The following is a 14,322-nucleotide window of genomic DNA, read 5'->3' as shown; positions in this document are numbered from 1 at the left end:
AAAATGAGAATAACACTTAGACGAAATTAAGCGGATATGGGAGTCAGCATGCTGATACCTCCATTGCCTTGTTCCGTACAAAGTTAATGCACAAACGTATTTAGATCTAGATCAGAAAATAAAATGATCAATATATATTCATTTATTTTGAGGGTCAATAACATGGGTGTGGTTAACACACCGGAAACTTTTTTTTATTTCTATTTTAAGGGTGAAAAACAGGGCTGCGGTTAATACACAGCCACGGTTTATACACCAAAAAATATGATGCATGGTATAATCCTAGTCATGCAAATTCTAATCACAGCAAATATCACTCCAGCTCTGCAAAAATCGACCTAATCAAACAACGACAAATGCTTCCCTGGAACAACTTGAAAATTCTGGTTGATAGTCTGACTCGCTTCAAGATAGGAAGTCGCTTTCCTCTTCACTGCCTTCAAAATCTCACAAAGGGTGGAATGGAAGTTATCCACGCCAACAGACCAGCGGTGGTAGGCACGGTCTTCTGAAGCACGCTTTTAAGCATTTATTCACCTAACTATAGTTATCTATTGCATGGGGTTGTTTCCCATGTCAGCTGCACTTTAACAATAAGTATTATGGAAATGTACGAGTCAATGGAAAAAAACCCAATAATGTGCAGCCGTTTTGATCTCACAAAGGCCGAGAAGATAGATTTGAACAGCAAGTATAATTCCCCATATACAAATTAATAGTAGGACAAAATAATTGTCAAACTACAGATAAAAGTGACACTTGATTCCATTATTTTTCAAAGGGGATCTTGTTGAGAAACGAGGGTCGGGAAAGATTACCTCCTTGATGACTGCCCCGTGCTTGCCGATGATTGCCCCGCTTGCATTAAGTGGGAGTTCCATTTCCGTTACTGTGTAGTCTGACAACATCATCATGTTGGCTTTACCATCATGATCTGTCAAAACACCATTCGCCCAGCTGCTTACTCTTCCTTAAAAAACAAAATAATAATAACATTCCTTTCATGCCGCAAAGGTGCATAAGGCTGCCGAGGCAGGTTAATTGGCAAGGAGTACAGTCCTGGATGGGTTGCCACTCCGACGCAGGTTACTCCGAATGGTTATTACCCCAGTACACTTGTACACTCATTTTGCCTACCTCAGAAGGATGACAGACCGAGTCAACCCCACCTGGTGTTAATTCAATAGCCGACAGGGGCTCAAACTCAGGACTCTTAGATCCCAAGCCAGCCACCTTAATGACTTCCATAGAGTTAAAAAATATAAAAATAAAAACACAAGGACTCTTCTCATGCACCTATGACAGTCATCTTTTGCAAAAGTAAATAATCGTTCTGGGAGTTAGAATGGGATCAAAACAAGGCACCGAAATACCTTCCGCGTTCTTGAAGCGCTTGTAAAGCAAGTAGAGAAACAAGGCCCCGGAAGGCAAGGCAATTGCAAGAGACCATTTCCTCCCAGGTGACAGCTCTTTCCACATCTTCCACATTGCACTGGTTACAAACATTCTGCAAACAGGACATCGACATCTTCACTACGTTTCGGTAGAAAAAAAATAATAATAATAATAATAATAATAATAAAGAAGATGAAGCCACAAAACATTTTCCTTATCCATGTCAGGTCAGGGGAAGGTGGAGGGGCAAAGATCTGGAATGTTAAAAAAAGAGAATATTTAATAATTTCACATTACACAAATCAATAGTTAAGAGCGTGCATCGAAAACCACTCAGCGGAGGAAATTGAAACTTTACCACATGTTATATGATCATGTCAATACTAGTTCTTCTCACTCTTTTGAGGTCAACATAGGCCAATTTTCTAAAATCCTCAATTTTCATCTGACTGACAAGAAATTTGAAGAGAATTTGCATATCAAGTCACTGAATTCAATCACCAATTATTTATGAGATCAACATCGGCCAAATTTTCTGAAATTGTCAATTTTCATCCGATTGACTTGAAATTCGAACAAGATTTTCATTAAAATGACCATCCTGCATCACATGGTCTGGCAGCCATATTGTATCTTTCAAAATCTTCGTTGGAAAAACCGCTAAACCCATCAATGCAAAATTTAACTAGTTGATCAACTACCCATGGGAAATATGGTTTCATAAAGATGATGTCATCAGCCACGTGGTCGAGCAGACATATTGGATCAAAGGAAAAAAAACAAAAAAAGTTGGCTCACACCAAGTCCTTCTCAAGAGAGTGCGGGGTATGTATTCTATGAATACCATCTAGTATTGGTGCAGTAGTTACTGCCTGCACGTTATTCCATAATTCATTAGCACGGACGACACATTATATCGTCTTAATTTATCCGCCCCCCCTTCCTTTCTTTCCTCATGTTTAAAGTACAATAGAATAATGACACAAGGATACAAAATATTAAGTCATGCAACTACATTTTGCGCTGCGTTTTTATCCACACAACACATTTAATCAATCAGCAGTATCTGTCTGAGAGTGTGGTGGCAACTTTCGGCTAAGACACCATGGAACCTGTAAGATCCACGTGATGACATCAGAGACGAGCAATTTTTTCAAACTTTTCTCCATGGTAGGGTATGCTCAATGATGCACCGATCCCATCACTACCAGCCATGATCTTTCTTGGGCAAACCACATTTCAAAGTTGGCCTCCAAGGCCAGCCATCAACTGGGCATCCTCCATCGTACAAAGTCCTTCCTTGGCACACCTGAACTATCCACCCACAAGACCATCATGAGCAGCTTGATAGTGTCTGTCTGTCTGTCTGTGTCTCTCATCTTGATGCCATGGAAACCAAGACCTTTAAGATGAAAAGGATCTCCTGCAATGAAGCTCGATCTATGGGATTATCACTTTGCCATCGCAGACTTGCACCCTCTGCTCTTTCCATGCCTTGGCTCCCCCAGGTTTCTGCAAGCATACACGATCCACCAACAACAACCTTCTGGTGAAACTACCTAAATCCAAGTTCACTGCTCACCTACACAAATTCGTTCTTTTTTTTTCCCCCGCCTGTGAAACCAACTTCCACATCCTCTTCAATTTCATTCTTCCCTCCGTGTCTTCAAGGTACAGTGGGGAGAACAAGTATTTGATACACTGCCGATTTTGCAGGTTTTCCCACTTACAAAGCACGTAGAGGTCTGTAATTTTTATCATAGGTACACTTCAACTGTGAAAGACGGAATCTAAAACAAAAATCCTGAAAATCACATTGTATGATTTTTTTTAATAATCAATTTGCATTTTATTGCATGAAATAAGTATTTGATCACCTACCAACCAGTAAGAATTCCGGCTCTCACAGACCTGTTAGTTTTGTCTTGAAGAAGCCCTCACATTCTCCACTCATTACCTGTATTAACTGCACCTGTTTGAACTCGTTATCTGCATAAAAGACAGCTGTCCACACTCAATCAATCAGACTCCAACCTCTCCACAATGGGCAAGACCAGAGAGCTGTCTAAGGACATCAGGGACAAAATTGTAGACTTGCACAAGGCTGGGATGGGCTACTTGACAATAGGCAAGCAGCTTGGTGAGAAGGCAACAACTGTTGGTGCAATTATTAGAAAATGGAAGAAGTTCAAGATAACAGTCAATCTCCCTCGGTCTGGGGCTCCATGCAAGATCTCACCTCGTGGAGCCTTAATGATCATGAGAAAGGTGAGGGATCAGCCCAGAACTACATGGCAGGACCTGGTCAATGACCTGAAGAGAGCTGGGACCACAATATCAAAGAAAACCATAAGTAACACACTATGCCGTCATGGATTAAAATCCTGCAGCGCACGCAAGGTCCCTCTGCTCAAGCCAGCACATGTCCAAGCCCGTCTGAAGTTTGCCAATGACCATCTGGATGATCCAGAGGAGGAATGGGAGCAGGTCATGTGGTCTGATGAGACCAAAATAGAGCTTTTTGGTTTAAACTCCACTCGCCGTGTTTGGAGGAAGAAGAAGGATGAGTACAACCCCAAGAACACCATCCCAACCGTGAAGCATGGAGGTGGAAACGTCATTCTTTGGGGATGCTTTTCTGCAAAGGGGACAGGACGACTGCACCGTATTGAGGGGAGGATGGATGGGGACATGTATCGGGAGATCTTGGCCAACAACCTCCTTCCCTCAACAAGAGTATTGAAGATGGGGCGTGGCTGGGTCTTCCAGCATGACAACGACCTGAAACACACAGCCAGGGCAACTAAGGAGTGGCTCCGTAAGAAACATCTCAAGGTCCTGGAGTGGCTTAGCCAGTCTCCAGACCTGAACCCAATAAAACATCTTTGGAGGGTGCTGAAAGTCTGTGTTGCCCAGCGACAGCCCCGAAACCTGAAGGATCTGGAGAAGATCTGTATGGAGGAGTGGGCCAAAATCCCTGCTGCAGTCTGTGCAAACCTGGTTAAGAACGACAGGAAACGTCTGATCTCTGTAATTGCAAACAAAGGTTTCTGTACCAAATATTAAGTTCTGCTTTTCTGATGCATCAAATACTTATTTCATGCAATAAAATGCAAATTAATTATTTAAAAATCATACAATGTGATTTTCAGGATTTTTGTTTTAGATTTCGTCTTTTACAGTTGAAGTGTACCAATGATAAAAATTACAGACCTCTACGTGCTATGTAAGTGGGAAAACCTGCAAAATCGGCAGTGTATCAAATACTTGTTCTCCCCACTCTATCTCTTCACCACAATCTCAGATCATCCTCAATCCAAAAACATGAACTTTTATACCTTCTTCATCCACCACCAACCCCCCTCCCCACCCCCCCCCCCTGCCCAACACAACACCTCCTCCTTCCAAATTTCCTTCTGTATCCATCTTTTTCATCCTATGCATGCTCTCCTCCTCCCCCCCCCAATTCCTCCTCACACCCATTGTTTGTCCACCTCCCTCTGCTTCAATAGTCTTTGGATCTGCTGTTGATGTCCCCCCCCACCCTTTTCTCTCTTAGGTTAGGTATGGGAGCATGCGCCAGAGCAGCGCGTCGCTGCGTCCACTTTCCGCTGGGTCCACTCCAGGGGCCTCTGTCTGACCATCCCCCAGGGAGATGCCAGGCCCATCCCCATCTCCTTGAGTTGCCGATCAACCTGCTGCAACCACGAGGAACGTGGTCGGCCCATTGACCTCCTCCACTCACGAGACTCCCTCGCTGAGATAATCTGGTGAGCAGGATCAGCGTCAGGAAAACGAGCCACATGTCCATACAGCCGCAGCTAATGCTCACGGACGATTCAGGTAACAAAACTCATTTGAGTCTCTCTCAGCAACCGCTCGTTGGACACAAAATCCGACCAGCGATAACCAAGGATTCTCCGAAAAGACCTGGTACCAAAGGAATTAAGTCTCCATCTAAAGGCCCGGTCACACCTTGACGTTTTAGCCAACGTATGCCGATTTTTGAATTTTTTTTCTAAAACGCTGGCACACGTTGAATACGTTATTGGTAAGTTTTGATAACATTGAGAGCATGCTGAAAAACACTGCCATACGTCGTTGTATGCTGGCTTTATACGTTGTACTTTTTGGTTGTCCTCAAATTTTTTTCATGCTTGAAATTTCACGACGTATGCCGGCGTATGACTCGCACGTTCCGCTACGCTGGCCACAAGTTGTATGCACGGTCTGCGATCGTTGACAGACGTCAACACATGCTACTTGTAAGTTAATCATAAGTTGAGACACGCCGAGGTAATGTTTAGCGTACCCGAAACTTATTTCTAACCGATGATTAACGTGTTGTTGGCACGTTACGCGATCGCTGCCACACATCGACAGACGTTACTTTTAAGTTACTCATAGGCTGAAAGACGTCGGTATAATGGATCGTCCTTGCGTCAGCGTCCACGGCCACGGCCAGGACACTTATTTGCAGCATTCTTCAAACTTTTCTTTGGCATGACGAGGATGTTCACACTTCGATGTCTAGCTTGGCTATGATTCCAATTGTCCATCGGCAGCGTCTATTTAAAATAGTCGAGTTTGAGCGTTTTAACACGTTGAGAAGAAACGCTTCAATTTTCAAAACCCCAGCGTCAAAAAACAAAGGCGAGTGACAGCAATTTAAATCGTTCATTGTAAGCAATGAAAATAGCTGAGTGGTACTGTTTAAAAGTCGTTGAGTGTAAAAAAAATCCAATTGTTGAGCGCAAGCGTCTACTCTCAATAGTGGAGATGCAGCCATTTAAATCGTTGAGTGGCAGCCTATGAATAGCAAACCCTATGTCACCGGCAAAGATAAACTGCCGCACGATATGGATAAGTTCGGCTATCGTTGGGCATAGTTTGTGAACGCCGGCTTCACGATAATTATTCGTTGGTTTATCGTATCTATAAGTAATCAAAGCGCTCTATGCACATTATTAGTTCATTGTGCATTTGTCCAACCAGTTATGAATAGACCTAAATCGTAAAAACAAGCTATAGCTCATTGTTGAAAAAGCCCCATAAAAAATTAGCCGCGAAGAACTTCGAACAATGGTGAAAAGATGTCTCCTACCCGTGGACACGCGGACGCAAGGACGATCCATCATAACCCACACCCTCCCCCTCACACTCACACTCACCTACTACTGCCAACACTAATACTAATACTGATACTGTTACTGCTGACATGGACATCGACTCAAAAAAGGACTCGAAAACACTGTTGGGTTCCCCTTTTATGAGCAGCATTTTTATATACCAATTCCCAAAACTGCTGGGAACACGTCTTTATATGGCAGTTGTAAGCTAGAAACACGTTCATTTATTTTTTTTGTCGACCGGAAGACGTCATTGGAATACGTCTACATACGTCGATGTGTGTTGGGACTACGTAAAGAATTGGTTCAAAGCACGTCAAACATAAGTTAGAAATAAGTTTCGCGTAAAAAAGACATTACCGCGACGTGTTTCGACTTATGAGTAGCTTATAAGTAGCCTTTGTGGACGTGTGTAAGCGTCCACATATCATGTGTAAAACTTATCCCCATTGCATGCGGAACGTGTGTCATACGCCGAGTACGTCCAAAAATTTTGAACATGTTTAAAATTTCTTGACGTACTCTACTTACTACGACGTATGATAGCGTACTTTAGCGTTCTACTCACGTTTACCAAACTTACTCATACTGTATTTGACGTGCCCCAACGTTTTAGACACATTTTTCTTTGGTCGGCATACGCTGGCAAGATTGCCAAGGTGTGACGGCGATGTTGTCACTTCCATTTCTACGGCAGTTATGATTCGAATCGTTGTGCGTCAGCCTTTTAATAGGCTACGTCACGACATCGTCGGCGATGCGTGCAACGCGCTATGCCTAAGTTAGACTATCGTTGGGCATCGGTTGTGTAGGCCGACAACAGGTTCAGCATTCGTTGGTATAAGTTATCTATAACACAACGAAACGTTCTGTGTCCGTTACCAATGCGTTATACATAAGACCAAGTCGCTATGAATACGTCCGAATCTTTAAAAAAAACATCAAAAGTTCAACAGAAGCCAGCGTTTTACAGACATTTTAATACGTTGCCATCGGTGGCTAAAACGTCAAGGTGTGACCGGGCCTTCAGATCCTTGGTCAGAGTCCAAGTCTCACATCCATAGAGCAAGACTGGAAGCACCAAGGACCTGAAGACTCGGACTTTCATCCTCCCGCACAGGTACCGGCAGCGCCACACCCCATTATATCCAGTGAATCCATGACTCCAGAGGACTGACCCAGATGTCTGTTCCCCTTTGACTTACAACATGCGGAGACATGAATATCATTGTCAATGAAAGTGAATCTCTCTGTGACCTCAACATCCTCACCACAAACAGGCACAGACAGGACAACGGCATCCAAGATGTCATTGAAAGCCTGGATCTTAGTTTTGACCCAGGAAACACGTAATCCCAGCGGCTCCAACTCATTCAGCACCTGGAGGATCCCCAAAAGGATAGCTAAAGTCTCTGCAAAGATGACTGCAACATCTGCGAAATCAAGGTCAGAGATCTTTACATTCCCAAACTAGAACGGGCACTCATAGAGCGCATACCTTCGCCGCCACTACTTTTTTTGTTCTTGGTATGAGTGTGGGGAACTGGTTTCATATGAATGGTCTTATGACACAAACCACATATCTATAATGTCATGACCCCCCCCCGACTTTCGGGGGCTACGGACTAAACAACAATCAACTCACGTCGTTTTGGCGAGTCTTCACTCGCAAGCTCGGGGAATACAAAGTTTCAACAAGAGAAGGTAATCTCATTTGATGCTGGTTTCATGCAAATCGAATAAGAATTGACTGAGTTATGCCGAAAACCGCATATTTTTCAAGGGCGTGACCCCCCCCCCCGACATTTTACCCCAACCGGTGACATGTGTTATGACGTCATTGTGTCACAAGATTGGGCATTAAATTCTGAACATTTTGGTGCTGGGTTCATGTAAAGCGGACAAGAATTGACCGCGTTATGACAAAAACCGCATATTTTTCAAGGTCGTGACCCCCCTGACCTTTGACCCCTAACCGGTAACAAGAGTATGGGCGTCATTGTGCCATATTGCATATAACAAGATGAGGCGTTGAATTCTGAACATTTTGGAGTTAGTTGCATGCAAATTGAATAAAAATTGACCGTGTTATCGTAAAAAGACGATTTTGACCTTTTCGTGACCTTGACCTTGACCTTTGACCCGAACGATCCCAAAGTCTAATCGAATGCTTCCTGGCTAATAACCAATCATCCCACCAAATTTCATGCAATTCCGTTTTATACTTTTTGAGTTATATGAATCACAAGATTACAAATAAATACACGCTGACCAAAACATAACCTTTCGCAGAATGCGAAGGTAACAATGCACTGCAGCTTGATCTTTGACATCCTCCCGAGAATCCAGTCCATACAAGTGCTGAAAAGTGTGGGGGCCAGTAAACAGCACTGACGAACTCCAGTAACAACTGGAAATAAGTCAGAGATGGTACCACCACATCTCACAGCACTCTCAGTACCAGAGTAGAGTTCAGACATCAGATCGACCAGTTTTGGTGGCACCACACGAAGACCAAGAATCCTCCAGAGGGCATCCCGATTCACCGAATCGAACGCTTTACAAAGATCAACGTAGGCTGCAAGCAGCCCCTGCCGATACTCTCATCTGCGTTCGGTGAGGACCCGAAGAGCAAGGATACGGTCAATCGTTGACCTCTTTGGTGTAAAGCCTGACTGCTCTGGACGCTGTTGTTCAAGCAGATGGTGGCGAACCCTATCAAGAATTATCCGAGCAAAGACCTTGCCTGGCACTGAGAGCAGCGTCACCCCTCGGTAGTTGTTGCAGTCTTGGCGATCACCCTTCCCTTTCCAGAGAGGGACAACAAAGCCCCTCTTCCAGTCAGTTGGGATGATGCCTGTGTTCCAAGCAGAGTACAGAATTGCATGCAGCGACACGAGTGAAGCATTTCCACCAGCCTTGAAAAGTTCAGCATGGATGCCACAGATCCCTGGAGCTTTACCCCATTTCAACAAGTTCACCGCAGCCTGTATTTCCACAAGCGAAGGTGGACCACAGTTGATTGGAGGGTCAGCAACAGGGATTGTAACACCCCTGACGTCCTACTCAACAGCTGGTGTATCAGCCTGGTACAACCGCTCAACGTATCCAGCCAGCGGGCCTTCACTTCGGACTCCTCTGTCAAGAGCCTACCACCCTCTGCTTTAACTGCAGTACACCGAGGGATGGGCTTGGATGAACGCAATGCACAAATTCCCCTGTAAGCAGGACCAGAATCCCTTGTCCACAGGTGATGCTCTACCCCCTCACAGATTCCTCGCACATAGGCCTCCTTGTCCACCCAGGGTGCACGTACAGTTTTACGCCTCAGCTCCCTGAACAGCTCAGCTCTGCCATTCAGCCTGGCCCTGCGACTCTGGTCAATGGTATCCAGTGTCCCTTGAGAGACAAAATTCTTCTTTGCCCTGCGGTGAGTTCCAAGACATCCACCGGCAACATCAAGGACGGTGGTCTTGAAGGCACTCCACAACTCTTCAGGACCCCCCAAAGCACCCAGACCCCCCAAGTGTCCACTCAGCCTGTTCGCAAACTCCTCAGCTACCCTCTCATCCTTGAGCCTGCCAACATCTAGCCTAGGCTAGGATGATACCATTCTCCTGGATTTCAGGTGCAACTTCAGAGTTGCTACAACAAGCCGGTGGTCAGTATTGAGGAACTGAGCACTCCAGTAGACCCTGCAGTTCTGGATCATCCTCCATCGACCATCATCGAGGAGATGGTCAATCTCCTTTGCCACACCGCCAGCGTTGGAATACCAAGTCCAGCGATGAGCTTGTGGGTGCTGAAACCATGAACCAGCCACCCGAAGTCCATGACTTCTTGCAAAGTCAAGGAACTTAGTGCTATTCTGGTTCATAATTCCTGACCCATGGGGACCAACCCACACCTCATAACCATCACTTTCAGTTCCAGTCGATGCATTGAAATCCCCCAAGACTAGAAGTGTATCTCGTCTGGGGCACTGATCAACCACAGACTCGAGCGTGGCACAGAATGCATCCTTCACGGTGAGATCACTCGCCCCAGTTGGAGCATAAACAAACAGAGACCAGGGAAATGACACCTAAGGAGTGACGAATCCTTAATCTCATAATACGCTCGTTGACCGGTGTTACCTCAATTATCATTGGGGTCAGCTTATTGGACACAGCTACAGCAACTCCTTGGGTATGGTAACCATCAGAGCAACCAGTCCAATAGTAGGTGTAACCACCCACCATTATCTCGCCGCAATCCGGTCTCCGAACCTCAGAGAGAGCTGCAATCCCGATGTCCAAACGCTTGTGCTAAGATGATGACAGACAGGTGATCATCCTCTCTTAGGGATAGGACAATCCAGGCACCCACCCGAAGGGACCGCCTCAGGTTAACCCAAGGAGACCGCAGTCTGGTGGGCGACACCTCAGCACCACTCCGCCACACTCTCCCGCAATCTGACCCAGGAATGTTACCCCGTGGTTTCCCTCCTATCATCAAAGATTGGGGGTCCCGAAGGCTTTGCCCCAATCCTGTCATCCGCTGAGCTGCCCTACGAAGGGAAGCTGCACAGGAGGTACTCCCACGGAGTCCGCAGACACAGTTGGGCACTAGATATGGATGGCCGTTGGCTCACAAGAAGCTCCTCCACCCTTTGACAGGTTTTGTTTTTAATCCTGCTGGGTGTCCATATCCAAACACCCTCCTCACCAAAAAAAACTGGTGGGGGAGACGGTTTAGTCGCCGACAACCCGACCATGGAACAGGTTAATGCAGGTTTACATGATACCTGTAGCAAGTCACAGATCTAATCTGGCCTGACCTGACATTGATTCTCTCTCTGCTGTTCCTTTTGTCCTGTTGCATCCTGATCCGTTCAGTGTACTTATATACGAGTTCTTCCACGAGCCTTAACTATGTATACAGTAAATAAATAAAATCACTTGCAGGCATTTTGCCAGGTAGCAATTTTAGTGCTAAATGTACTGAACTAGAAATCAAAGCGGAAATCAGTCACCGCTGTAAAATACATCACATCAAATACTGGAGTCTATATGAAGAGGTAGACTGAGAAAGCTACAAACTGATGAGAGAATACAATGCTTCTTAGGAAGGCCCTGAAGGTATTGCTGGCTTATTCTGGGTGGCTTCTATGGCAGGCTGACCAGTCGGTATTGGCCGCAGAACGATATCCATTCTGAATCGCGAAGAGCTCATCAGAGTGCATGAGGCATTCATCTAAAATATCATGGAGTGTAGGTCCTCACTCTGGGACAGAGTAGCTGCTTGTAATCTTGATCCCTTGGAGGCAGACAAATCCAAGCCTTTCCATTGGCATATATCTGTAGGATGTAAAGTCCAAGGTGCGCTTTGTGTCCACTATAAAAGCAGGTGAGTGGACACTTGTCACCTCCCACACCCATATTTCTCCATAATCTCCCTGCCCCACTCAGTTTGCACACATTCATCCATAATCCCACACCTGGTTATCTTCCCCATGTTGAGCTTAAAAGAGTGACCACTATAATCACATGGTCATGTAACATGATGTGCAAATACTCAAATCCTCCCAAAATGACCTATTCCCCAATTCTAAGCTCAACACGCCTCCATTCCTTCACCCCTCTGATCGCTCATCTGTGGCACAGATTCCCTGCTTCTGGTCCTGCATGCCCCCCCCCCAAACTCCTACTCCCCTTCTTCAGTCCTGCCTGCCAACAGCTCATGCCTTCTCCTATACCCACCCCTGCTCCCTTGGACTCTCACAGAACACCTCCACTCATCCTACTTCCCCTTCACCCTCTTACTCATCCCTCTATGAGGATTTGTCTCTCTATTCTGCTTTGATCCTGTTGATCTATGAACCTACCTTCTATCACTTAACTCCTCCAGCAGCCTTCAATCTCTGCATTCAAATAAATTAATTAAATAAAACAAGCAGTCATAGACTGGTACTTACAAAATCGTCAACTTGACCTCTGACCTTGTCTAATAAAAGCTATCTCTAGAGAAGGTAGCGACGCAAACCAGAAGTTTCTATGATGATTCTGTACCAAACCATCAAAAATCGAATGTTTGACCTCACTGTGACCTTGACCTTTGACCGATTTTGACCAAAATCTAATCAGCGCTAGCGATCACCCTCCTGAATCATGTGGTGTAATTTGACATTGGTTGCTTCTTCCGTTCTCGAGTTATCGTGCCTACAAACAATCAAACACACACACAAACAAACAAACACAAACAGATAACGGAAGTCATCAATATACTGACGAAATCTTTAGATTTCGTAAGTAATAAATGTGAGAGCAGCACATCAGACGCCAGAACAAGTGTTGTAACACCATCAATAACTACAAGGGCACTCTGTAGAGTGTATACCTCTGCAAAGTAATGCCTGATCCATGAGAACATTTCAGGCCCAATACATTTTTGAAATATCATGCTATATAGTACTGCATCGTTTTTGGCCTGATCTCTCAATGGTGAAGAATTGGTTCGCGGGTGCTAGCAATGACCACTATTTGCGTTGTTTCTGTGTGTCTGTGTGTCTGTTTGTTTGTTTGTTTGCGACTCTCTCCAGAGCATAGCTCCGTGACGTTTGATGCGATCTTGATGAAACTTGGACACAAGCTAGATATCATGGTCTAGTTGTGTCTTTTTGTATGAGGGGGCATCCCACGCCACTTGTGGGCGGAGCCACGCCCACTTGAACTTTTTATTTATTTATTTTTCTCGATTTTTTTTTCTCGCAATTTCATTTCCGAGAAGCTGTGCGTAATGTCCATAAGTACAACATATAAAAAATCCGATTTGATTTTGTCAATTTTGATGGAAGAGATAGGTTTTTATGGTAGGGCTTCCTCAACAGCTTCCACTAACTCAATTGTACCTCTTATGGCATTGTTCAATAATGCCCGCGAACCATCGTCGCCTCCCGGCTTGTCACTTTAAAAATTAAATAATTCTCGAATCCAGATCTTCACCAAAATCAAATAAATTTGTCCTTGCCATACACCCAACGTGTCCACAAAGTTTTATCTGAATCCATCCACAGCTTTTTGAGATATAGTGTTATATATCAGTTTTGTTGGCACTATCTCTAAATGGTGAAGAATCACTTTAAAAATTATCAGATCCGGATTCGGATCTTCACCAAAATTGAAGCAATTCTTTCTTGTCACACACCCAACATGTCCACCAAGTTTCGTCCGAATCCGTCCACAACTTTTTGAGATATCGTGCTATATATCGTTTTTGGCCCTATCTCAAAATGGTGAAGAATCACTTAGAAAATTATAGTGGTTGGATCCGGATCCGGATCTTCATCAAAATCTAATCAGTTCGTCCTTGTCACACACCGAATCAGTCCACAACTTTTTGAGATGTTCTGCACACAAACAGACAGAAAGGGGTGAAAACATAACCTCCTTCACCTTCGGTGGCGGAGGTAAAAAAGTGAAATTGAAACAACTGATCTGAAGATCATCGAATGGGAAACCAGAATTAAAGTGTGAGAAATACTGAATGGAAATTGCCAAAAGCAAAGCTGTGGGGAGTATTGAGAGAGGAGGAGGTTAGAGACTGAAGAAGTGATATGGAGAGGGATCGGTGCCTGCCTCGGTGGTCGGTTGGCATGGAAAGAACTTTGGTGATCTCATCAGGTGGTAGGCCCAAAACGTGCTGAAATTTGTTTCCCAGCCGAGCTTTCAGAATATCACTCTCACTCCAAAGCAGTACTTCGGAGGTACAACAAGCATGGATTGGAAATCTTCGCTGGTGGAATGGAACTAGGTTGCTA

The 14,322-nt window shown here is 44.7% G+C and overlaps 1 protein-coding gene across 5 annotated transcripts in view; it reads right to left on the bottom strand.

Annotated features, from left to right (window-relative positions):
* LOC147021276 (tudor and KH domain-containing protein-like) overlaps positions 1-14,322 on the bottom strand; it is an 85,595-nt gene that overhangs the window by 67,904 nt on the left and 3,369 nt on the right. For all 5 annotated transcript variants that reach the window (XM_085891104.1, XM_085891102.1, XM_085891105.1 and 2 more), the window contains exons 2-3: positions 1,374-1,507; positions 819-934 (exon numbers count right to left, since the gene is read on the bottom strand). In XM_085891104.1, the coding sequence (XP_085747230.1) occupies positions 819-934; positions 1,374-1,506 (249 nt within the window). In that variant the 5' untranslated portion in view covers position 1,507. The remainder of the gene's footprint in view (positions 1-818; positions 935-1,373; positions 1,508-14,322) is intronic.

This window comes from Eptatretus burgeri, chromosome 8 (assembly GCF_056783735.1).
Source record: "Eptatretus burgeri isolate ZD-2024b chromosome 8, Ebu_testis_v1, whole genome shotgun sequence".
Taxonomy (NCBI): Eukaryota; Metazoa; Chordata; class Myxini; order Myxiniformes; family Myxinidae; genus Eptatretus; species Eptatretus burgeri.
The sequence above is the reverse complement of the archived record's forward strand: the minus strand, read 5'-3'. Positions and strand labels throughout refer to the sequence as shown.